At 59.7% G+C, this 25,373-nt stretch overlaps 1 protein-coding gene across 3 annotated transcripts; it reads left to right on the forward strand.

Annotated features, from left to right (window-relative positions):
* Positions 1-1,707: 1,707 nt before the first annotated feature.
* Positions 1,708-24,354, forward strand: UCKL1 (uridine-cytidine kinase 1 like 1). 3 transcript variants are annotated; one of them, XR_012676317.1, is made up of 15 exons: positions 1,708-1,795; positions 9,839-10,032; positions 10,634-10,740; positions 10,939-11,109; positions 11,336-11,407; positions 12,831-13,020; positions 13,512-13,573; positions 18,502-18,521; positions 20,928-21,026; positions 21,409-21,502; positions 21,814-21,876; positions 22,257-22,497; positions 22,762-22,869; positions 23,256-23,412; positions 23,979-24,354. XR_012676317.1 is itself a non-coding variant. In XM_075166771.1 (15 exons), the coding sequence occupies exons 1-15, from the start codon at positions 1,746-1,748 to the stop codon at positions 24,053-24,055; spliced, it is 1,584 nt and encodes a 527-aa protein (XP_075022872.1). In that variant the 5' UTR covers positions 1,708-1,745; the 3' UTR covers positions 24,056-24,354. The 3 variants fall into 3 exon arrangements, 2 of the variants coding, with proteins under 2 accessions (XP_075022872.1, XP_075022871.1); XM_075166771.1 differs by lacking the exon at positions 18,502-18,521 and adding an exon at positions 15,001-15,017 and having other exon boundaries at positions 22,257-22,379; XM_075166770.1 differs by having other exon boundaries at positions 22,257-22,379.
* The last annotated feature ends 1,019 nt before the right edge of the window (positions 24,355-25,373 follow it).

Below are 25,373 nucleotides of genomic sequence, written 5' to 3' on the forward strand. Positions count from 1 at the left end.
CCCCCCAAACATGCGGCACCACAAACCTCAGCCTGGGGAACCCCGGGCATGAGAATGGAGCGTGATGCCAAGAAAAAACGGATCCCCCAAGTGCCTGGGGCCCCCGCAGGTCTGGGATCCCCCCAGCCTCTCAGCTCCCCAGCACCCAGTGACCATTTCAGAGCCTGGGGCCACCCAAATTCCCGCTGCCCCCCAGCTCTGCTGGCAGCTGCTGGGGGGTGGAGGGGGTGCTGTGTGCACCAGTCTGAGCCCTGCAGCACCCACCCACGCCTTCACCACCCGTCTGCCCCCCAAAGCAGCCACACATGCCCACACCACCCATCTGCACCCCACAGCACCCACCCATGCCCACGGCACCCACCCATGCCCATACTACCAATCTACACCCTATAGCACCCACCTGCACCCCACAGCACCCACCTGCACCCCACGGCACCCACCTACATGCAAAGCACCCACCTGCACCCCACAGCACCCACCCATGCCCACAGCACCGACCTGCACCCCACAGCACCCACCCATGCCCACAGCACCCACCTGCACCCCACAGCACCCACCCATGCCCACACCACCCATCTGCACCCCACAGCACCCACCCATGCCCACACCACCCATCTGCACCCCACAGCACCCACTCATGCCCACACCACCCATCTGCACCCCACAGCACCCACCCATGCCCACGGCACCCACCCATGCCCATACTACCAATCTACACCCTATAGCACCCACCTGCACCCCACAGCACCCACCTGCACCCCACGGCACCCACCTACATGCAAAGCACCCACCTGCACCCCACAGCACCCACCCATGCCCACAGCACCGACCTGCACCCCACAGCACCCACCCATGCCCACAGCACCCACCTGCACCCCACAGCACCCACCCATGCCCACACCACCCATCTGCACCCCACAGCACCCACCCATGCCCACACCACCCATCTGCACCCCACAGCACCCACTCATGCCCACACCACCCATCTGCACCCCACAGCACCCACCTGCACCCCACAGCACCCACCCATGCCCACAGCACCCACCTGCACCCCACAGCACCCACCTGCACCCCACGGCACCCACCTACATGCAAAGCACCCACCTGCACCCCACAGCACCCACCCATGCCCACAGCACCGACCTGCACCCCACAGCACCCACCCATGCCCACAGCACCCACCTGCACCCCACAGCACCCACCCATGCCCACACCACCCATCTGCACCCCACAGCACCCACCCATGCCCACGGCACCCACCTGCACCCCACAGCACCCACTCATGCCCACACCACCCATCTGCACCCCACAGCACCCACCTGCACCCCACAGCACCCACCCATGCCCACAGCACCCACCTGCACCCCACAGCACCCACCTGCACCCCACGGCACCCACCTACATGCAAAGCACCCACCTGCACCCCACAGCACCCACCCATGCCCACAGCACCCACCTGCACCCCACAGCACCCACCCGTGCCCACACCACCCACCTGCACCCCACAGCACCCACCCGTGCCCACAGCACCCCCCTACACCCCCCAGCACCCCCCTCACCCCACATCACCTCTCTCCCCTCACCCTCCCTCCCCACTCCCCCACTCCCACGCCCCGCCCCTACCCCACGCCCTCCCTTCCCCATCCCCGCACTACAAGTCCCGGGGACCCACGCGGCAGCACCGCCCCCGCCCGGGTCCCCGCCGCTTCCCCGCCCGCCCGCTCCAGCCTCTCCCCGGCAGCACCATGGCCGCGGCCCCGGTGGCCGAGGGGGCTCCGGCGGAGCCGCACGACAGGTAAGGACCCGCATCCTTCCCCGTTACAACCCCTCCCGGGACGGGACCGGCACCGCAACGCCCCGGAGCCGCCGGTTCTCGGCGGCTCCGGGGCGTTGCGGTGCCGGTCCCGTCCCACGATGCCACTTCCGCGAGTGGGGCCTCCCGGATCCCATCGCTCCTTCCTTTTCTCCCCCTTTCCCTTTTCCCAAGCAACGCCACGGATGCTTCCCATCACGCAGCATCAGGGAACCATTTATCCAATATTTTTTCCCAAACGGGGCTTATTTCTTGTTTGGTTTTTTCCCTCTTTTTTTTTTTTTTTCCTTTTTCTCATTTTTTTTGGTTTTTTGGCCTTAATTTCACTGCAGCGCCCGTTCGCAAGTGAGCTGGCACATGCATCGGCTCTGGCAAGCACGAGGTGCCGGCGGAGCAGGGCAACCTGCAAGTTTGCTACCGAAAAAACACGCAGGGGGATATTTTTCCCCCCACTCAGGTTTTCTCTAGGTTTTCCACTCCCATTTTCACCACAATCCTCAGGCACGGAAGAGTGTGACCGCTCCCAAACACCAAATACCCGGGAATTGGCTCCGGAGCATCACCGGAGCGGCAAACCTGGTTACAGGGATGCGAGCATCCCTGGTGGTAGGGTACCGGCACCCGGGGGTCCCCGCGGCACCGACCGACCCCGGCTCCGCCTGAGTTGGTGAAAAACGGGCCCCTGTGTTTCGGCAGCTAAATACGGAGCCGGCAGCTGCCGGTGGCGGCGTTGCCTTTGCCCTTCCTGTGAGTCAGCGGCGGGTAGCAGGGAGGCTGAGGATGAGCAGGGGAGGAAGGAGCCGCCCCGAGTAACATGGGCCAGGCGGGAGATGAGTAACCGGGTTGTATAACCGAGCCCCTTCCACCGCGGAGCGAGCCGCCGGTCAGGCTGACCACGGTTCCCGTGGCCCTCGCTCCGAATAAATAGCAGCGAGATAATTGGGTTTGAAGAGGGGAATGTTTGTCCTTTCGTCGCTGGGAATCGGAGTCCTTAATAGAGCTGGAAGAGAGCGCGCGCGTGTGCGTGTGGTGTGGAGCTGCCCGGGGATGCTCCGTCCTGCTCCGGGGCGGCTCTGGCCAGGGCAGGGCGGCGGCAGAGCTTGGTGCGAGGCTGGGGAAAAGCGGGCACGGTGTTCGATGAGTTTGCAGGAGGGGCAGGGCCCGGGCACGGCGCGGCGGGGCCGCCGGGCAGCGTCTTGGCACCCCTGGAGCTGCTGGCAGTGGGGTGGCAGGCAGATCCCTCCATCCCATGGGTAGGTCCCTCCATCCCATGGGCAGGTCCCTCCATCCCATGGGCAGGTCCCTTCATCCCATGGGCAGGTCCCTCCATCCCATGGGCAGGTCCCTCCATCCCATGGGCAGGTCCCTTCATCCCATGGGTAGGTCCCTCCATCCCATGGGCAGGTCCCTCCATCCCATGGGTAGGTCCCTCCATCCCATGGGCAGGTCCCTCCATCCCATGGGCAGGTCCCTTCATCCCATGGGTAGGTCCCTCCATCCCTCGGGTGGGTTCCTCCATCCCGACGCTTAGGGCTTCCCGAAGCCTTTCCTTGTGCACTCCCTGCACAAAACTCATCCTCCGGCCTGGCTTGCTCGCAGGGTGGTGGGATCCGGCCCCATCTCACCCTGGTCCCTGGCCAGGGGGTCCCTGCTGCGGGGCCGCCCCACGTGGCCCCAGGGTTTTGCGCCAGGCCGTTGCAGCGCAACCGCTTTCGGCTTAAGTTAAAGATGCCGTAGGGCATGAAAGGCCCAGCTGAGGGCTGGCTCAGGCGGGTCTGGCCCAACAAAGACCACGCTCAAAGAAGGAGGGAAGCAGGTTTGGCCCCTGCGCACCCATGGGTGCTGCTCGCAGGGGTGGGAGCTGGGAGAGGGACCCTCTCCGGCGGTGCCAGGCACCCCTCCGCTGTGGGTTTGGTGTGTCCTGAGCTTTTACACGGATCCAGGGACAATATTCGGGTTACAGCGACCAAACCAGGAAAAGCCACGTGCAATTCGGCCTCCGTCCTTAAATCCCAAGGAAAACGTGCCGAGCAGCTTTCCACCACTGGAAGGAAAAGGAGACCCCAGCCTTCGCGCGGTCTGCTATTTCTGCCAAGTTTTAAGTCCAGCTCCTGGGGGCTGCGATTGCAGAGGAGGGATTCATGCTTAAAAATCATCTAGGAGAAGAAAAAGTCCAAAACCCAGGAGTCTCGGTCTGTGCAAGAGCTCAGCAGCCGGGAAGGGAATTGGGAAGCGGAGGAGCGTGTGCCGGGAGGACGGCTCGGTCGCTGCCGGGATTCAGAGCTGGTGCCGGCAATTCCCGTCCTACCTGGGCGCCCGGCTGGGAGGTCGGGTGAGCTGCCGGGAGGGTTGCTCCGGTCGCTTGGACGTTTTAAACAAAGGCAGGAAAAAAGGCACCGGGGAGCATGCGATAAGGAACAATGTCGCCTTGGCGAGGGAAGGGCTCCTCACCGCCAAGTTCCTTGTCCCTTTTCTTTTTGGCTTCTTTAATGAGAAAGAATAGAAATCGCTGCGGAAGAGAATTTTATTTTTAAACTTCTGAAAGAGCTTTTACAGAGAAAGGGGAGTCCGTGCTGAAATCACAGGATGGAAAACGTTCCTTTGATCATCGCTCGCTTCACTGGCGTTGTTGGGGCAGCAGCCGTGGCTCCAGCTGGGGACAGGTTACCTCCGAAACCCTCCCGTCCCCGTCCTGCTCCGCCTGCAGCCCCCGTTCGGGGAGCGGAGCCGAGTCCCTGCTCTCGAGCAGTGCTGCGGTCATCGAGACGTGTTTCGGGGTGATGCTCTCCTCTGCGGGTCCTGTTGCTGCTGGGTGTGCTGAAGCCGAGCTCTGGTCTCGCCGTGCCGGGGAGGGCTGGGGGCTCACGTGTGACTGCAGGACCTCGTGGTGACGACCCGCGTCCCTGGCAGCGCCTGCCCGCCGCTGCCTGCCTGGCGTTTTGGTGTGTCCTCCGCTACCTCCCCCCGTCTCAGCACCAAGTGCTGGGTGCTGCTCTGCCCCAGTCCCTGTGCTCCAGCGCCGGCCGGGACCCCTTCTGCCGCGGTGCCCGGCGGTCTCCCACCCCTTGCTGGGCGTCCTGCCCTTCAGCTGCTGCCCCCAGGGACTCGGCGCTGGGTGCCCGGGCTCCCTGCCCTCCCCGGCGAGGCTGGCGCCGGGAGAGGAGCCGAAATGGCCGGGGGGGCAGCGGGCAGCTGGCAGGGGGAAGGCTGAGAGAGCAGATTGCAGGGCCCGAGCAGCCAGGGATGTTATTCTTAGCCGCCCGCAACCCCGGGGTGTTGAGTTTCACCCACTTGTTTACTCCGGGGCCGAGGGGACGGCGAGGGGCAGCTCGTCCCCGGGGAGCTGAGCACCGGGGGGGCTCGCAGCCGGACCTCCCGCCGCTGGGAGCTAAGGGAGGGGGATGAGTCCCGCACCAAAAACCCCAGCACGGCCAGCAGCGCCTGGGCCCTGAGCCCCAGCCGGCTCCATCGGCTGGAAGCGGGGTGCTGGCTGGGTGCCCCCTCCATCCCTGCCCCGGGGTCCTGCCCCCATGCAGCCTCCTCCCCGCCGGTGCCGGTGCCGGTGCCGGTGCCAGGAGCTCCCCGGTGCTCGCGGCCGCGCACTTACCGGGCGGGCGGCGGAGCTGCCCTCCCCGCTGCCCCGGCGAGCCCCCAGCGTCCGAGGCAGCCGAAGGAGCCCCGGTCCCTGGGAGCAGAGGCGCAGGGGGGCCAGTGTTTATTGCCTGTGCAGGGGCGGTGAGGGGAGGTGTCACTTCGCCCCCCCGACCCCCCCGCTTTTTCTTTAATCAAGCCAGTGCTATTAATATCAGGTAATGAACGTAATCTCTAGGTTAAGCTATCCTCTTATGCGTGCTGACCGCCCCACAGCTCCCAGCAAAAGACACTCCCCCGGCAGCGCTCTTCTCTCCTTCCTCCATCTTCCCGTCCCGAGCCCCCCGGATCTGCTGGGGGGGTCCGGGTTGCCCCGGCCCCTGGGGAACCCACGGTCCCTGTGCCGGGGGGACGCTCCCGTGCATGGCTCCTTGCACCGGGGTTCGCCCAGGGAGCCCCGCTGGCACGGCCGCCCTCTCGCCACGGTAGCGCCGGGAGGTTGGGGGACAGGAGCCGAAGGGTCGGGGGGTGAGCACCCTCTGCCCGGCATCGCCTCCCGCTCCGCAGCGGGGTGGAGATGAGCAGTCCCCCGGCCTTCTCCAGCGTCCGCATATCGGGCTGCTGGGCCCTCGGGCCGGACGGCGGGTGAGTTCCTCCTGTGCTTCGGTTTCGGGTGGGTTTTTACTTTTTTTTCACCTGTTTGCTTTCAGTCCCTGCTTGCTGGAGCGGGGTCGGTCCCGGTCCCGGTCCCGGTCCCGGTCCCCCAGCTGAGGGCTGGGAAAGCGCAGGCAGCAGCTGGGGGAAAGATCAGCTTCCCACGGACAGGACCCGGGCTGAAGCCAGCCCGGCACCGTTCGGCAGGCTGCGGGGGACTTGGCGGGGGGATTTGGAGGGCTGGGCGCTTGGTCGGTGTGTTGTTTACGGGGTGCAGGGCTGAGAACATGCTCTCCTGTTTGCTTCCAAGTTCAGGTTTGGGGCTTTGTCGTTTTTCCTTGCTGGCTGAGGGGGCTGTTGGGACCTGCTCTCTTTCCTCTCCCAGCCCAGCAGCGCGCCGGGGTGGTCGGGGGTCTCGGAGGGCAGCGGGATGCAGAGAGCCTTAGCACGGAGGGCGCAGGGATGGGAGCAGCGGTGGGGAGGGGAGAGGGGTGCCCCTCTCACCCCAGTAAATCCGTGCTCGGGGTACGCGGGAGCAAAACGCTTCCTTCGTTTGTGCCAGCACGTCTGCGGGGCTGGAGAGCCCTTTTGGGGAGCAGAGGCTGCACCGGCTACAGGGAAGGCAAAGCGTCCCCAAAAGCTGGGGACGGTCTGCAGAGAGCTGGTGGCAGCCGAGTCCTCCAGGAAGGCTTTGCAGGAGAGGGGTTACCAAGCCCAGGGCGATGTTGTTTCCTTTCGTATTTGCCTTGCTATGGCATCGTGCCGCTGAAACCAGGGGCTACGCTCTGCTCGGGGAGGCTGGGAGGGTCTGCGTGGGACAAGGACCGTCCTTTGGTTAGAGCAATGGCATTAACTTCAGCTATAAAGAGAGTCCCCTTCCCCTGGGGGCTTTACCTTGCGGGAGGGGCCGTTGCAGGGGCTTTGTCGCTGCTGCAGGGAATTTTTAAAACGTGATAGGAAGAAATGGCCAAGCGAGATAGCTGCGAGATGGCTGGGATCTGCCATTCCTTCGGAGGGGAGGAGAGTCCCTTCCTGGCAAAGGCAGCTGCAGAAAACTTCTACAAAACTTGAAGTGTAATATTAGGAGAAAACGCATGACCTTGCAGAACTCCAGGACAGACCCACAGCCCTCCCCACGGCCGTGCTTATCTGAGATAAACCACGGGAAACGTTGATTTAAGAGGTGTAGAATATCTACTCTTGTATAGATACAGAGAATTCTGTATCTATAGATATCTGTAGATACAGAATTTAGGTGAAAGTCCAGGACTATTTGGATGAGAGGAGGCAAAGCAGGCCAGCTCTTGGAACAGGATTCAGATGCTGCACCCAAGAGCAGCCCCGGGCGTGCGGGGGGAGGACGGCTCCGCTTCTCGCCGAGGGCCGTCCCTGCGCCGTCCCGTCCCCGCGCGTGTCCCTACGTCCCGCGGTGATGCCCCGGCGCGGAGCTGCTGGGTGGGTGCCCTCTGCGCCAGCCGCCTTGGTGTGCTGCGGGCACCTCGGGGAGCGCAGGGCTGGGAAAGCGGGATGTCTTTCCTGGAATTCTGGGCACAGCCAGAGCCTTCGGGGTCCGGACCTCCTCATCCCCGCCAGGAGCTGGGTTATGTCGGTACTAATCAAAGATGCTGGTAGCAAACTTTGCAGAGCTCAGCCTCTCGCTCGGGCTCCACTCCGGCTCCGAAAACCAAAGTTTTGCCCAACTCGGAGTCGCGCTGGGAAGCGTGGCCTCAGTCAGCATCACAGCGTGTGGATCATGGTTTCGGCCGTGGCATCTGCGGGCTGAGGTTGGCACAGGAGAGCTCGGCACTGAGTTACACCAAAGAGCAGAGCATCCCAAAACACTCGCCTGCCGCACGGAGACCGGTGTGCATCCCCGGAGGAAAACCGGCTGAGCTGCCCTCGGCGGCAGCGCCGGCGGCACGGCTCTCAAGTAACCGCAGTCCCGGGAGAGGGGCTGGGACGCAGATGAAAGGAACCATTTTATTTTCTGGTAAACAACTGTGTCTTTGTCATCTCTTGCTTTTATCAAGCCAAAATGACTTTGTTTATGCACCGGCATCGTCGACTGATGTCAGGCCCGCTCTGGGAATAGCGCGCAGTGGCTAATTACTGCTGCAGCGTCACTGGTGGGAGAGGAGACCGAAATACCCCATCTGGGTTTGCTTCTCCTGCCTCTCGGGTGGAAGGAGGCATCTTTGCACAGAAAGAAGCCCCAGAAGGCTTTCCCGGCAGGTCTCACCTCCTGACGTTGCTTTTTAAAAGCGGCCTTTGGGGTGTTTACGGCTCCTGGGCGAGCCGGAGGCTGGTGGTGCTCGGTGCTGGCCATGTGCACCGATGGGCTCGTGCATGGGACGGGGTGTCGGTGGCCTGAGGCTCTCGCAGGGGGACTCTGTAGGTGCACGCTTGTAGGGCCGGCGTCCGCGTGCGATGTCCTGGCGCAGGGGCAGGAGCTGCAGCCTGCCTTTTGCTAGGAGGGGTTCAGCAAAGCCAGGCAAATCGCTCCTTGCCTGCTCCGCAGGGACGTGCCGGTGCGGGAGGTGGGCATGGCCGGGGGGCTCACGCCACGCTCACGGGGTTTGCCGGGTGGCGTTACGTGCAGATGGCTGGTCTCAAATTTTGATCTTTATCTAAAATTGTTCTAAAAAGGGCTGGGGGAGGGAAGGGAATTAATCTTCATACCAAAACAGCTTAAAATCAAGCCAAAATCTGTAAAGCCCTGCAGTTTAAGCCCTTTCAAGAGCAAAAAATAACAGAGAGGCAGCAAAGCCCCTCCAGCTCGGTGCCGGGTTTGGCGTGTTCGGTGCCCAGGGCTCTCTGACCTTGCAGAGGTTTCGTTTCCAGCCCGGTCACGGCTGAGGAGAGGAGCAAGCGTGAGCAGGGAGAGCCCTTTGCACCTTCTCAGAGGGAGGAGACATCCCTCCCGAGGCGGCGGAACTGTGAGCGGGGAGGAGCGGGAGCTGGTATAAATAATCCTCCCCATCCCCGTGCTGGCCGGGCAGCGCGGCTGCAGCTTATCTCCTGGCCAGAGGCCACTTATCACCTCCCAGCCGCCGCTCTCCCGCTGCCAAGCTCGGAAGGGCTCCGAGGGGTGGTTCGTTCCTCTCCCTCCCCGGGCCGCGGCGGGAGGGGAGATAAGAGAGAGGCGTTTAGCAGCTCCAGGGCTCCGGCCGTGCTCGGTGCTCGCTCAGCCCGCATGGCACAGTAGATGCAAACGGCTTGGCAGCCCCGCTGCCCGGCTCTGGCCAGCTTGCAGGCCTGTCCCCAGGGGGTTCAGGCCTGAAGGGTGGGAGAACGAGAGGTTTGGGTGGGAGTGGAGCACTCAAAGTGGGGAGAGGAAAGGGCTTGCGCATGCGGGACGAGGACGGTTGAGCTGTAGCCCATGTGTTTGGCTTCCATCCCCCAGAAAGGTCCCTCGGCACATCAGGACAGGTTATTGCCCTCTGTAATAACACCCCTCAGTGCTTTTGAGAGCTCACTGGAGTGTTTATTTAACGTAGACATTCCCCAAGCAGTAAGGCTGTAGGAGGTGATGCTTGTGCTGCACCTTTTCCAGGTTAAAATGTGGTCCTGTGTGAGAATTTGATGTTGGCCATGGCCTGGGGTTGCAGCGGCTCAGGTGCTGGTAGTGCTGCCGCAGGGCTGTGGTTGCATCTCCCCCTCTTCCATTGCATCCCTCACCCGTACAGCGTGGGATCCCCCGGAGACCCCGCTCCCACGCACCGGGAGCGCGGGCCCTTCCCCACCACCCATAACCGAGCTCCTTCCTCTTCCCATCCCCAGCAACAGCAGTGCCGAATCCTTAGACCGGCTGTACCCTGCGGTGGGCTCCACCAAGCCACCCCGAAAGCGGACCACTAGCCAGTGCAAGTCTGAGCCACCCCTGCTGCGGACCAGCAAGAGGACCATCTACACAGCTGGCCGGCCACCGTGGTACAACGAGCATGGGACGCAGTCCAAAGAGGCCTTCGTCATAGGTAGGCAGAGGCAGCGCGTGTCCAGGCTCTGTCCCACCTCTGCGCTTCAGCCGGCGCAGGCTAGCACGGGCAGCGTCGGTGCTGCCTGCCCGGTGGCTCTCCTGGGGGGATTCCTTCCCCGCAACCTCCTTGGAAACTTGAGGTTGGCTCCAGACTCCAGGCTATGAGCTGCTCAGCCCGGACGGGCGCAGGGAGGGTCCCCAAGGTTAGTCCAGCGTTGACTGGGTGAGCCATAGGGTTGGGCAGAAGCTGAGAGCTTGCAGATGGGGTGGTGGATTACAGCAGGCACTGGGCAGACCACAATCTTTGCTTGTTGTTCCCTCAACTCTTGTTGCCTGAGTTGTCACGAGGTCCCAGGGATTTAGTCTAGGCTGGTTCTCATGCCAGTTCTCCCCTTGTTACACAACCATCCAACAAAAGGTTTCCCAGCTTTTGCTGGCAGTTGTAGTACGTACCGTTCGACATTCTCAAGGATAATGTCTCTCTTGTAGTGCCTATCGATCTCCCTCTTTGGAGGTGCAACAGAGCAGGACCTGGGCTGCAGCCTGTGGCTGGAAAGGCAGACTGTGGGTTGGTGGCTTCATCCCCTTTTCCCTGGCAGGTCTGGGAGGAGGCAGCGCCTCTGGGAAGACCACGGTGGCCACCATGATCATTGAGGCTCTCGATGTCCCTTGGGTGGTTCTGCTGTCTATGGACTCCTTCTACAAGGTGAGGCTGCTCCTTGGGCTGCCGTGGCCCTTGGCATAACCCCCTGATGGGGAAACGTAATGTGGATTTAGTGACAGCCTTATGGTTTCCCCTTCAGATGGTTCTTGGGGCAGGGGGAGAGGTTGCTGGGCACGGCGGTGGGGCGGGAAGGCTGCCGGTGGGCACGGCCGCGTGCACTGACCTCTCCTCTGTGGGCAGGTGTTGACCAAGCAGCAGCAGGAGCAGGCAGCCAGCAATGACTTCAACTTTGACCACCCCGATGCCTTCGACTTTGACCTCATCATCGCCACCCTGAAGAAGCTGAAGCAAGGCAAGAGCGTGAAGATCCCCATCTACGACTTCACCACTCACAGCCGGAAGAAGGAATGGGTACGGGACAGTGGGGGGGTCTGCCAAGGCAGGAGAGGGGGCTGCCGTTTGGACCCCCCAGCCCCTGCCTTTTGCGGTCAGACTCCTGCAGTCCGCTCTGTGGCTGGCTCAGGGCACGTTTTTTGGGTGAGCTGTCGCAGTCGCTGACAACCCAGAGAGATTCCCTGGGATGGGGCGTCTCTGAACACATGTTCTCTCTCTAACCACATCGATTTTGATTCCACAGAAAACCCTCTATGGCGCCAATGTGATTATCTTTGAAGGCATCATGGCATTCGCAGACAAGGAGCTCCTGAAGGTGAGGAAGGGTGAGGGGTCAGTTCTGGGGAAGCCTGGCAGGCACGAGCACTCCAGCTCCCTCTTCTACAGCCTTAGTCACAGCACATCGCAGGCAAAGAGTCCCGGGTGCACTGGGACTCCTGTGCACCACTGGATCGGACCCTGTCCTCCCACGGGGCTTCAGCATCACCGCTACAAACCAGCCCTCCACCCCGTAGCCAACTGGGGGGAGATGGTGGGAGCATGCTTTCTCCTGAGGTTCAGCAGCAGGGAGATGACCTTCTCGTCCAGGTTACACCGGCCGCTGCGGCACTTCTCTGTGCAGGAGAAACAGGCCTCGACTCTTGGACATTAGGAGAAATTTCTTTACTGAAAGAGTGGTCAGGCCTTGGAAGAGGCTGCCCAGGGAAGTGGTGGAGTCACCATCCCTGGAGGTATTTAAAAGACGTGTAGATGAGGCCCTTAGGGACATGGTGTAGTGGGCATGGGGGGTTGGGTTGACGGTTGGACACGATGATCTTAGAGGTCTTTTCCAACCTGTATGATTCTATGATTCTTGCAGCAGCAGGGGAAGAGCCCCCGGCAGAGGTCCAGCGTTTCAGCAGAGACCTTGATCTCTCCCAGGCACTGGCAGCCGGGTGGTGACCTGGTCCCTGGCCGTGGTGGTGCATAAATAGGACTAGAAGTAGCCCACCTCGTGCTGCATGCCTCAGCTTGCACAGCCAGAAGCAAAGTCTGCTGTACTTCCACTGCGCAAAGCCTGGTGTTCCTAGCATGGACTCACCCAGCACTTCAGGCTTCCAGGGAGTTACTTGGATACGTGAGAAATGCTGTAGGAATGAGCGAGCCGTGCACAAACTTAGCCAAGCTCGGTCTAGAAAGTTTCCTTCCCTGCCAAGTGAGCGTTTGGGTTGCACTTTCCTGGAGCAAGGATGACCTCCAGCGGACAGCTGGGTAAATCCCCCAGGAGCCTCCTCTGCGCATCCCTGCTCTTGTCTCCCGCGGTGAAGGGCAGTGGCAGGAGCTGACCTGCTGTGCCTGGCTCCCCTCCAGCATTAACGAGCCAGCGCCCCTGGGTTAAGCCTGTTGGTCTGTGTGGTGGGCATTAACTTCTCGTGTCTCCTCCTCGCTCTTAGATAACATCCAGCCAACGTGTTGGGGCTGCGTAGGAGTGGAGACAGGGTTTGGATCCGGCCAGGTCTCAGGGGGCGTGAGGGTAAGGGGCAGGTGGCAGCAAGGGACTCACTGCAGCATCTGCACTGCCAGCCTGGTTGCCAGGTTCAAGTTCAGGGGTTGCAGAGGCGAGAGCAGAGCTGAGCCGGGCTCTGTTAAACCGGTGTTGTGCTGTGCACAGAGCTCGGCCTTCTGGTGGCTGGTGGGGAAGGCCGGTTCAAGTTACACAGCTAGCCTGGTGGGGCTTGTTCCCTCCCCTCTCATTTCAGCTTCTTGATCTGAAGATATTTGTGGACACGGACTCGGACATCCGCTTGGTGCGTCGCCTGCGCAGGGACATCAGCGAGCGTGGCCGTGACATCGAGGGTGTCATCAAGCAGTACAACAAGTTTGTCAAGCCCGCCTTCGACCAGTACATCCAGCCCACCATGCGGCTGGCCGACATCGTTGTCCCCCGAGGTACCTGCCCAGCGCTGCCCTGAGCTGCCGCGTGGCTCAGTCCTGAGTGGGACCTGAGAGACCCCGTCCCTCTGCCCTCAGCTCTGCTGGCCAGTCCCACCGCCCTCCGGCTGGTGAGGACGGAAGAGTGGCTGTCCCCAGCCAAAGCGAAGGTCCCTCCAGTTGAGTGTCTCCAAACACCGGCCGAAAGCAGATTCCCAGGGGAAAGTCCGCACTTTTCCCTCAACCAGTCTCCTGCCCTACCAGCTCCTGCAGCTTAGTGATTTAAAAGCTAGAGGTGACTTCTAGATATTCAATACTGGATTGCTAAATAAGAATTTAATAATAGCACGAATGTCTCCTGCTGGATGATGCTTTGCTAGGGAAGGGATGTTTGGGGCACGGTGTATTTTTTAACATAGTGGGGAGCTTGGGGAAGAAACGTGTTTCAGGCACTGCTAGCACTGTGGTCCTGACCAGGCTGTCTCTCTTTTGCTTTTGGTTCACCCCAGGGAGCGGAAACACAGTGGCTATCGACCTGATCGTTCAGCACGTCCACAGCCAGCTGGAAGAGGTAAGAGCTGCCTGGTCACTCGGGTCTTAGTGGTGGGGTCGACCTTGCCCGTGCAGCGGTGGCATGGCAGGACGCAGTGCTCTGGGTGCCAAGGTGGGAATGGCCCAGCTTCCCGCTGTGCTCCAGGCGTGCGAGCCGCGGGGCTGTCCCCATGAACTCCTCCCAGCCCTGCTCCATGGCAGCGAAGGAGGCTGCCTGGTCCCTGTGCTCTGGTTAGTGCAAGGCCCCTCTGCAAGCTGTGGTCCAGCAGCTGCTTCCTTCCCTCCCTGGGAGAGCAAGTCATCTGGGGACAAACCATCCATCCTCCAATGACCTGAGCGATGTGCCCTCCCTGCCTGCAGCCCTCCCGCGGCCAGCATCACCCCAAACCCCGCAATACTTCAGCTCTCTGGCTCCGGCTTCTCCTCTTCACCCCCTTGCAGACACCGCTGCACAGTCTTTCCACTCAAGAGCCCACTTCTCCACTTCTAGGTTGGGTGCAGCCCATGGGTTTCAAAACCCAAAGTCTTGTCATGTTTTACGCCCAGCCTGAGCCCCGATCCAGGCACATGCTCCATCACTTCCCCACCACTGGCTTTAACAAGTCGTCTTCTCTGTGTCCTGGGCCAGTCCTGATCAGTGGTTTGAGCCTGGGACCCTTCGATCAAATGACCCTGTTGTGTGTTGCTGTTCCCCGAGCAGCACAGCCTCCTCCCGCCCACGTTTGTAGCTTTGATGTTTAAGTTGTGGAGATGCTCAGAGCGATGTCCTGGGAGGTGGAAGGAGCGTGACCTGGAGATGGATGCACTTGAAAGTAAAGGGCTCGATTCCGGCAGGCCTTTCTGAGCTGCCGACGGCAGGAGCCGCTCGGCCCCGGGGTGAGAGCCGGCACGCGACCATCGTGCCTCCCACGCCTGCTCAGGAGGCACCGCTCTTAGGCAAAGGCGTGCTGGCAGGTTCCCCCCCCCAGAGCACCCCGCTCTCCGCAGGGCTGCAGGCGGCAGTCGGGGCTTTCTGACTGCCCGGATTTACGGCACTGAGCTCTGGCAGGTCGGGAAGTTGGTTTCTAAACCCTAGGTCACAGGAGCAAGGATCGGAGCCCTGGCGTCGTCGCTAGCACCAGGCTGAGGAGGGCAGGCAGCCGCGGGGCACAGGCCAGGAGGGGGGAAATGGCTGTTTCTCCCAGCCCCTGGGATCTGGCCAGGGAAGCTTGCGCCTGGACGCTGCAGCGAGCAAATGCGGCAGCTCCTCCCCAGACCGCTGCTGCGAGCCAGGCAAGGGGTTGGCTTGGGGGGGCTTTCATTTACCTGGGGAGGGGAAGAAGGGGAAAAGGCTACTTGTGAATGCAGGAAAATATTCCTATTTTTCCTTTTCTTTTATCTTGAAACGACCCTGGTGTTGACAATGCTTAATACCGGTTGCATTGTGTCTTTGTGTTGCTGCCGCAGCGTGAACTCAGTGTCAGGTAAGAGCCCCTAACTCTGTCCTGTCTGTGCAGCCCGAGGCATTTCCAATGCCAGGCACTGCTTGGCCTAACCCTGACCTGCAGTCGAGACCGACAGCTCGCATAACGCACGGCCTCGTCACGCTCGAAGCTGACGAAAGGCCACCTTGTCCTTGGCTTTGGGACCAGCAGGGACAGGGCAGTTCCCCAGGGAGGTATTCGTCCTGCGAGGGTACCACCAGCTTGAGCGCAGACCCCTGAAGCTGGGGCAGGGCCAGGTTTGTTAGTTGGGGACCCCCGATCTCTGCAAGAGGAGAGGCTTTGTGTCCTGGGATTCTCTTTTATTTCCCTTCATCCTCTAAGCTGAATGGTTGTTCAGAGCCACTCTCCATCCCTGATGATTAAACATCATTAGACATCAATTATTAAATCAAACAAAGCGGCTCAAGGGTGGTGGGAGCCCTGGATCCCTCGCCGCCGCAGAGGCTCTCAGCTGCAAGCCTGATGGCACCCAGGAGGAGCAGAGCAGCTTCGGCGTGGCGAGAGGTACCCGCTTTCCTGCAGTATCTAAAGACTGCACAGCAACTACCTGGGGACTAAGAAAATATTTATGCCCTAATCCAGCAGGATTTCTAATTTCTCAGTACCTGCAGGTGGATGCTATAAAGTATACATTGATTTACTTAACCTCTTCAGCCAGTGGATCCAGATGGGACTTTAGCTCTCTTGCTTCCATTAAGCAGCCAGCCAAGTTTCCAGGTATTTTTGTAGGAAGCAGAGGGGATGCATTACTGCAGATGGGTTTCCATTTAGATCTCCATCATTGTGTGGAAACACTTAACTCAAGTAACCCTAAAATTTACATTTAGCATACAAAAAGCTTTTAAAATACCTAAGATGAACAGGAAAAGACTCTGCTTTACTTATTTCTGCTGAAGCCATTCACCTCCTAGACTAGGCAACTGGATGTTTCATTTTATTTCTGTTTGCTTGTTTAACACCATGGGGCCTGACATTTCCATACAGACAGCGTAAGCTTCCCTGTGTATCTGGAGGTCCAGGTGGGAGGGTGCTCTTTAGCGTGGAGAGAAGCCTGTTGCTTTAAAAAATTGCAGGAATAACATTAGAGAGTAGACTGGTGTGTGTGTGTGTGTGTGTATGTATGTGTGTATATATACACATATAAAATTTCCTTTCTCTCCAGGGATTCTCCTCTTTAATCAAAGTGGCACTCAGTACAGGTGATCATTTTGTGCACCTTAAAAATCAAGTATTTAATAATATGTCATGAAAGTGTAATGCTAGCAGGTTTGGAAAGGTAACTCTGACCTCCAAAAATAACTCCGTGATAACCACAGCCACAAACATTTTTATGTTCTGTTTAAGGCTCATGGTTGCCATTTATGCCTTTGCCAGAAAGTCTGGAAAAAATTTCCTGCAAAAAATCTGTTTACACTCCTGGAGTCCCAGTGCTTTTACTGCTGCTGTGGTTTCCCATCAGCTCCTCTGCGGCTCTGCGCTCGCAAGAGGAGCGAGGTGGATGGAGAGACGTGTGTCAAGCGAGTGATCGGCAAACAGGGGGCTTTTCATCTTAAACAATTCCCCATCCTCCTGTCTTGAATGGCTTCATCTAAATGTCACAGTTGTTGTTCTGATGTCACTGCCTTTTGGCGGCCCTGGGGACGCAGCGGGATCTTTGTAGCTGGTAGAATAAAACCTGGATTCTTAGATCTGGCCCCGGTCCGAGGTGCTTCTCTGGTCCTCGTGCTCCAGGCTCCTGGACTGCCTCTCCTGACCCAGAGGGTGGCCGGGACGGGCGGGGAGTGCCCTCCCCAACGCTCAGCTGATCAAATGGATGAATTCTGAGGAGTTTAAAGAAAGTGGTGCCGTTCCCTGGACCTGCAAGCCTTTTTTTTGCCTCCTGTAGCTGCTGGCTGCTGAGGAGCATCGTTGCCTTCCTCTGTATTCCCTCAGAGCGCAGGTCAGACCTTAGCATCCTTGCAGTTGGGATATTTCTTGTCCAGCTTCCCACATGTTTAACCGTGCATGTGCTGGAGGTGTAATTACACAGGCACTGCCGGGTGAGTATTTCTCCTCCAGCCCAGCAGCAGGAGCCGGACCGGCGAGCCCGTTCAGCCGAGGTGCAGTGCTCTCAGCCGAGCCTGTTTTCTGTCCCTTCTATTTCAGCAACCAGCCCAGCTCTCGGAGCCAGTGCTCTTTTCAGCTGAATTCCCCTCACCAATCAATATTCCCCACCCCCAAGGTCTCGATCAGCTTGGCATGCCCTTTGCCAATTGTGTCTTTAAATATCAACCCGTGGCGCAGTTTAATAGCCCTTGTTTGAAATGTCAGCCGTGAAAGCCAGCCGCTGTACGTGTTTGAAATGCCTTGACTGCATTAGCTCCTTTGTAGCTGGATGTCTCTTGTCTGCTTCCTGCTTGATAGCACGCTCAACAAAGAGCTGAGGATGTTCCCTGAAGCCTTCCTGAGAGACGGTCACCCCTTTCTCTCTCTTTCTTTCTTTCTGCTGCTGCTTTTTTTTTCCCCTTTAGAGCTTTTGTTCTGGGGGGAAAAAATAAGTTTCCAAAGTGAGACGTTTTCTTGACATGCTCATGGCTGCCCGTCTGAATTTTCCGTCGCGGTCCTGTCAGGGGGAGGGACAGGAAGCATTGCTCTCGCGGGCAGGCTGCCTGCGGGTCGTGGCGGCAGAGACCCGCTCCCTCCGTCCCTCCCAGCAGGGCTGGGCCAGGGGTTTCACCGCAGGCGACACGGCTGTAGCGGGGCGGCTGCCGCCGAGCTCTTCTCTGCCTCAGCCTGCAGCCCCTCTCCCAGGGATGGCGATCCCAGGGCAGGGCCAGGTCAGCCCGGGGGAAGGAAGGTCTTCCCGGCGGGCAGTGATGTTCAGTTCAGAGCTGGGTTTCTCCCCGTGTTCCCAGTGCTCTCGGCTTTCCAGGCTCTCCGAGGCTTGAGCAGATTGTTTCTCCAGCGTGCCAGGAGATGGGCACCCCTGCGAGCCCACAAGCAGTTTGCGTGGGTGCGGGGCGGGTTGGATGAAGGTTTTGCAAGCTCAGCCTTGAGCGCCTGCGCTTGCTCTGGGGTTGCAGCAGAGCCTCGGGCGAGGGCTGGGCATTTCCCTCCAGGCTCCGAGAGCTGCAGCTGGTGTTGCAGCATGGTACCACATGGGACAGAGATGTGACAGTGTCCCTGCTGTGCCCCAGGGCGCTGAGAGGGGACAGAGCTTTCCCCCCATGGAGCCAGGAGCGGAGCCGGTGCCATGGAGAGCGGCCGAGACATGACTTGGTCACCAAGGGAGGAGCGCTGGGGTCTGTACGGTGATGGCATCAGGCAGGTCCGAGAGCCATAGATCAATTAGGGCTTTTTTCCCCCCTCTTTGACTAATGACAGTGCTTTTTCCTTTGTTTCATGTTATGTTTGTCCCTCTCCCCTTAAACTCTCATGTTTCCTGTCTTGTCTCCCCTGAACATCCCTCCCACCTGGTGACCAGAGGAAGCTGCGCTGGGATATGTGAGGAGACAAACGCTAACGGCAGTGTTTTGGTTGTGACACTAACGCCGGGGAATGGGGGCGAGGGCTGTGCAGTGTGAGCCGCATTACTAACCCGGGCAGACAGCTCACAGGGTCCTGCTTTGCTGGGGCTGTGCAGGGCAAACCGGGGTGGGGGGACTTGAGAGACCGTCTTTATCCTGACCCCAAAAATGGGACCTGCCGCTGTCCCCCTGGAAAGCACCGTGGAGACCCCCACAGCATTGAGCAGCTTCCCTGGGCTGTCGGGGACAGGGGCCCAAGCAGGGTTTCATCCAGACCTCCCTGTCCCTGCACTGAGCACCAGCCCCTGTGCGGGTGTCGCAGGAAGGTGCGGAAAGCTCGGTGACAAAATGCTGACAGCGTTTCCCCAGGGGCTGTTGACAGCTCGGGGTGCAGGGGAGGTGTTCCCAGGCGCGCGGGGCTGCTCTCGGGGGTAGGAGCGCTCGCTGGCCTCTGCAGCAGGGAGCAGGAGCCGGGTCACACCGCATCTCAGCTGCAGCACCACAGAGACCAGGGCAGGAGAGGGGCTGCCCATCCGCTGGCATGGTGGGACGCTGTGATGTGGACCTGGCAGTGATGGAGGGGAGGGGTGCCCGTGGCAACCTCAGGCATGTGCCCCTGGGTGGGCCGTGGTTGGGTGGGAGACAGCCCTGTGGGCTACGACCCCTACAGCTCCTCTGGTTTGGGGGACAGCGGTTTGTCACCTTAGCAAACCCAGCTGGGGCCGTGAGTTGGTGTGTGGCTCTGTGTTGGGGGGCCGATCTCTGCCTCCCCTCGAAGCAGGCAAGGAGGCAGCCCCTGTGCAGGCACCAGCGTCCGCCAAAGGCAGGCGTGTGGGTCTGCATCCCTGGGGCCAGGAGGGGTTTAGGCAGGGCTGGATGGCAACTGTGCCCCCAGAATCTGTCCCCGGGCCAGGTCTGGCAGGAGGAAGGAAGGGGGGGTGCAGGGGCAGAGCTGCTGGGTGCTGCCAGCAGCACAGCCCTGGCGTGGGAGCATCTCTGAAGGCCGCTAACATGAGTTGCAGTGACTAACAGAGTGAGCTCGCTTCACTGACGGCAGGTCCGGGGCCTTGAGGGCTGCTTGTCCCAAACAGGCGGTGGGGTCTGTGGGCAACGGGAGCGCGCTGGGCTTGGCCCCAACCCAGCCGGGTTCTGCCAGCAGCGGGCAAGCCTGCAATGGGAGCACAACCCGTCCCACACGCGCCGCATGGCTGCGAGCTGTCGGTGCTCTTGGAGCGTTCCCTGCGTAGGGGCTCTTTGCTGCTACGCAGGACCGGAGCTGGCAAAAGCAAGAAGGAGCCCTTAAGTACCCACAGGCCTTGGGAATGTCTCGTTTGGTGTTGGTCAGCCAAGACCAGGAGATGGCTATGTGGATGGAGGCCTCAGGTCATCGAGCCCTGCCCTCCTCCATTCCTACCCAGTCATCTTCTCTGTCTTCTTCTCCGCTTGTGTGCCTCTGTGTGTGTGTGCAATTAATCCAGGTTTCTGCTTGATTTGAAGTCTTAATCACCTGGTGCTTTCGTTTGCTCTCTTCTCCTCCTCCCCAACATCTCTCTGACCGGGATGCAGCCACTGGCACATTTGTGATCTGACGTGTGGCTTTCGGACCCCAGCCCTCCTCCCAGACAAAGTTGCTTGTCCATCCTGCCCAGCCTTGTGGAAGCCAAATAGATGTGACCTTCATCTCATTACTGCTGCTCTCAAAGAGAGAGGTGACTAATGGGGCTCCATTGTGCGCTTCCCCATGAATGGTGTTCCCTTGATCCAAGAATAGCTCCCAACGCTATTAGTTATGAGGAGATGAGTCACACAAAGCCAGTCCTGTCCAGCCGTAAAGTCTTGAAGCTGTTCCCAATTTGGTGTCGATCTGACCATCCTTGAATGGGCCAGGCGCTCTCTGAAATGGTCTCGCAGCCTGGTTCCGCACTGAGCTGTGTGCCAGCGCCACGGGCCTGGCTGCCTGTCCTGTTCCTGGTGACATCTGGCACTTGTAGGACAGAGGCAACCACAACAGCTCCTCCTCACCCCATGAGTTCAGGATCCACCGCCAGATAAGACTCCCGAGCAGGAGAAGGTTTTGATTTTATTTTCCACTTTCTTCCCAACCAGTGGAAACCGTGATGGGCCAACCATGGGTCAGCTGCCCAGCAGGAAGGGCTGCGAGGTGCCCCTGGCTCCACCGACCACCCGCTGCCTGCCCCGTTCGTGGGAGCAGGTCCCTTTGCCATCGCGGGGGACCGGGCAGGGCTGGCCGCTCGTTCGGCTCGGCTGGATGTGCGTTTGCAGTGTGAGATGACATCTGGGAGGATGGCTCCGGCCGTGTGCTGTGCACCAGCCTTCGGGCAGCCTTGCCCGGAGACCTTCTGACCCTCTGTTTGGTTTTCAGGGCTGCCCTGGCCTCTGCCCACCAGTGCCACCCCCTTCCTCAGACCCTCAGTGTGCTGAAGAGCACCCCTCAGGTGAGGGGCATGCACACCATCATCAGGTAAAGCCCCCGCCACCGCGGCCTCCTGGGCGGGATGGGGCTTGGCTGCCGGCTGGGGCCGGCTCGGCTTGCTTTGGACTCCCGAATCCCACTCGCACCCTGTCCTCGCGACCTGGGGACATGAGACAGGATAGACAGTGGTGGGCCCTGGGTACAGGAGCTGTGCTGTGAGTGCTCCATGGTTTTGCCAACAATTTTTCTGCCGTTTACCTTAAAACTGCCAGCGCAATTCCCGGCTCAGCCGGTGGACCCCGTGCAAACAAAACGCTGACAGCCAGGCAGGGGCAGGGGCTGCCCTCCTCCACGCAGCCTCTGACCTCTGTCAGCATCTCCCAGGGCACGTTTTGGTCCACAGCTTACGTTGCCTTTCCCTCCCCTCTAGAAACAAGGAGACCAGCAGAGATGAGTTCATTTTCTACTCCAAGAGGCTGATGCGGTTGCTGATTGAGCACGCGCTCTCCTTGCTCCCTTTCCAGGTGGGTTCACGGGTGTAGCTGGGAGGATGGGCAGCAGGCGCTGTGTTTCCTCTCCGATTCCTAATCCATAACTGCCAGGGAGCTGGGACAGTCCTGGCGCTGCTCCTCCAACCTTCCCTGTGTATCAGCCCTCTCCTCCTAGATTAAAAAGGGGCAGGGCTCCCCTAGGCTGTGGAGCAATGGGTGACAACTCTTTGTCCAGCCTCGGTTTCCAAGGGTGCAGACCAGCCCGCAGCTGGCTGGCTGCCCAGTACCAGGGCTCCTCTGAGAGGAGGAGAGCCCTGGTAATGCTTCTCACATGGTTTTTGTAGAGTTGCACAGTCCAGACCCCTCAGGGACAGGACTACGAAGGGAGGACGTACAGCGGGAAGCAAGTAAGTGGAAGCAAGAGGTACTTCCTATTCAAACTTGCCCTATGGGGCTACATTGAAAGCCCTGTGGATGCAGGGGAAGGACACCCCGGCTTCTCGGGGCTTCCATCAGGCCTGGGTTTGGTGCCTGCTGTCATGATACCCTGTGTCATCAGGACAGGCGGCAGGTTGGTGGCCAGGGGTGCCATCAGCAAGGTCACTGCGCCACTGCTGCCCTCCCACTGGGGGAGGCAGCCTGAGCTGGGAGCAGCACAACGCTCTTGGAAGGGATGTGCTTTGGGGTTGCCCTTTAGAGTCCCCCACTGTCGAGGCCCAATGCCACGCGGGGGTGGCATGCGCCTCCTGCACCGTGCCTTCCCATTCACCCTCGCTGCGTGCTGCAGATCACCGGGGTGTCTATCCTGCGAGCGGGCGAGACCATGGAGCCAGCGCTGCGAGCGGTGTGCAAGGACGTCCGCATCGGGACCATCCTCATCCAGACCAACTGCAACACGGGCGAGCCGGAGGTAAAACTCGGGGCCCTGGGCTGCCGAGGGCATCGCGCAGCGTTAGCCTGCATGCAGGGGTTGACTCGGGTATTTCCTGAGAGCTCTTCAGCGATCCGAGCGTTGATCTCGGCGGGGGGTGAGTGCTCAGAAAGCGAGTGCTTTGAAAGCTTCTGAAGTGGGCTTTGCCAGCATGTTTGTGCATGCAGGGGCTGGTTTGCTGTCCAAGTATTTGCACCAAATCCTTGGTGCAAATTATTTGCACCTGACTCCAAGCCGACAGCTGGGATCCCAGAGATAGAGGTGCATGAAAGATCCTTCACCCCGCTAAGAGAAGGGCTCGGGTTGCTCCATTCGCCTTGAGCCTGCAGCCTCCAAGCTGATCTCTTTTCCCCCCGCCCAGCTCCACTATCTGCGGCTGCCGAAGGACATTAGTGAAGACCACGTCATCCTGATGGACTGCACCGTCTCCACGGGCGCAGCAGCCATGATGGCAGTGCGGGTGCTGCTGGTACGGAGGATGTCGGGCACGCTGCAGAGGGCGGGTGGTTCGCCCCCAAATAACATGCAGAACACCAGCCGCAGCCATGCTGAGGGGCCGTGCGCTGAAACTGGCTGCTCCTTGCGAAGGAGGGTGCCGTGGGAGCCAGCACAAGCTGGGGTGACTCTGTAACCAGGCCTTGACAAAGTCACCCCTTCCTTGTGTAGTAACAGCCTGGATTTAGTTGGTTTCTCAGTCCTGTCCCCAGTAACCCCAGCTGGCCCAGTAACCCAGGGGAGAAGAGAAAGTGGCTCCTGGAAGGCCCTTGAGTGCCCCGAGTGCCGCTCCCTGGAGGCGTGGGCCATAAGCTGCCTTAGAGACCCTTACCCCGAGCTGTCTCTGTGCCTTTCCTGTAGGATCATGATGTCCCAGAAGACAAGATCTTCCTCCTCTCCCTGCTTATGGCGGAGATGGGCGTCCACTCAGTCGCCTACGCTTTCCCCCGGGTGAAGATCATCACCACAGCTGTGGACAAGAAGGTGAATGACCTTTTCCGGATAATCCCCGGCATCGGTGAGTATCAGGGTAGGAATGACCTGTTGCAGGGGGATTTTCAGTGCTTCTGGCCCACTCACCAGAGGAGGTGAAGCCCTGGTTGTCAGCAGCAGCTTAGGTCTGGCCTTGTTTTACGCGGGGACCTCTCCTGGGTCCTGCTGCCACGTGGATGTTGGGATCAAGATGCACACTCTGAGAGCTGTCAGGCAGCCATAACCTTGTTGGCAGAAGGAGCCATTCCACGTGCCATGAGCCTCCTCGAGCCCCGGGTGGAGAAGCTGGGCTGGGACAGCTGGAGCAGAGCTGTGCCCACCTCATTCCCTAAGCTGTCACCTTAAACAAGCTCATCCAAAACAAGCTCACTCTGTTCTTCTGTCCTCACCTCTGCTGTGCCAGGAAACACCCCTGCCACGGGGTGCTAACACAGCCTCCAGGCTGCTCCAGTTTTACTGCTACGTGTTCAAGCTGCTGGATAAACTTGCTCTTGTTTCCTTGCCTGCTGGGACGAGGGCAGGCTGGAGGACGGGTCCCAGGGCTCCCTGCAGAGCTGCAGCGCGACTGCGTCTCTCTCTTTCTCCCCACAGGGAACTTTGGCGATCGGTACTTCGGGACGGATGCTCCTCCTGACTGGAGTGACGATGAAGATGCTCTTAGCACTTAGCTGGATGTGGAGATGCCACTGGCACCAGGCAGCTTCAGCACCGCACCTTAACCCCTTCTGTCCATTGCAGAGATTTCTCCTTCCTCCTCACCAAGCATAGATATTTTTTTCAAATCTTACATTGGAGATCTAGGGCATATTTTTTCAAAGAAACACAAATCCTAGTTTGACTTTGTGGACGGTCGCGTGTCCCAGCATAGAGCGGAGTTAATTTATTTTAATTTAAATATTTGCCTATATAACTTATTGGAGATATTTTATAAAGAAAAATAATAAATTTTTTCTCTGGTTTTCTTGAATGGAGCCATTCTTTGTCACGCCCCAGGGATGCCCAGAAGGATTTGCAGCCCTTCGGTTCTGCTGCCCTGGGAGCGGAGATGCCACGAGTGGCGGTGGGAGGTAGAGACCCTGCTGCTGAGGAGCAGGCTGACCCTGCAGCCGTGGAGAGGTTCTTACGGCTCTGTCTTTGTGCTGCGTACAGGCACCTGGTTGTTGTTTCTCTTCGGTGAACACTGAAGCTCTAACACCCCAGGGAGAGCCTGCCCTACGGGATGCACTCGCTCTGTCTGGTGCTGCCGAGGCAGGGAAGGAGCCTTCCCCTCATGGGAGCTGGTGGGGACAGAGAGCACCCTGCGGCCTCTCTGCAAGGATGGCGTAACCCCCCTCAAACCAAGGTCTCCTGCCTGCAGCAGGGCTGTGAGCAGGAGAAAAACCCACCGCTCCCATTCCCCAGCTCCCACCTCTCGCTGCTGTGCGCCGGGGAGGAGCTACCATGCTCTAGATCCAAGTGAAGGGTTGGTACCAGAGGAGAGGCAGTTCTTCATATCTGCACAGAAGCTGAAGTTCAGCTCGGATCACATCACGCTTTAGCTCAAGAAGCACCACCAAGCCCCTGTTTCAGTTCAGCAGCCGAAGTGAAACACAGCTCACCCAAACACCAGCTTGCTCCTGCTGAATCAGAGCTGCTCAAGACGTGGTGAGGAGCAGGTCTCCTAACGGTCTCCAGGAAGCTGTTAGCAGGCCAGAGCAACCTCAGTGGAAGGCGAGCCAGCCAGCCCCACGAGGTGGCTTCAGTCAGAGGAGGCCGTGACCCCTGTGGCTGAACACAGAGTATTTTCCTTTCCTGCATGATTCAAAGTGCCAATGCAACGTCCTTGTGCTGGAGGCAAATGGGCCAAGAGGAGCAAACCTACCCCTCGGCTGGGCATCCCTGGCTCGGATGGGGTTGGGCAAGGCAGGCAGGAGCTGCCGGCAGCGAGGAGAGCGGGGCCGGGAGGGGGATGCTCTGCCAGGCCCTTGCCAAACTGGAGAGTCGCCT

The sequence above is a fragment of the Calonectris borealis genome, chromosome 17, assembly GCF_964195595.1.
Source record: "Calonectris borealis chromosome 17, bCalBor7.hap1.2, whole genome shotgun sequence".
In the NCBI taxonomy this organism is placed as follows: Eukaryota; Metazoa; Chordata; class Aves; order Procellariiformes; family Procellariidae; genus Calonectris; species Calonectris borealis.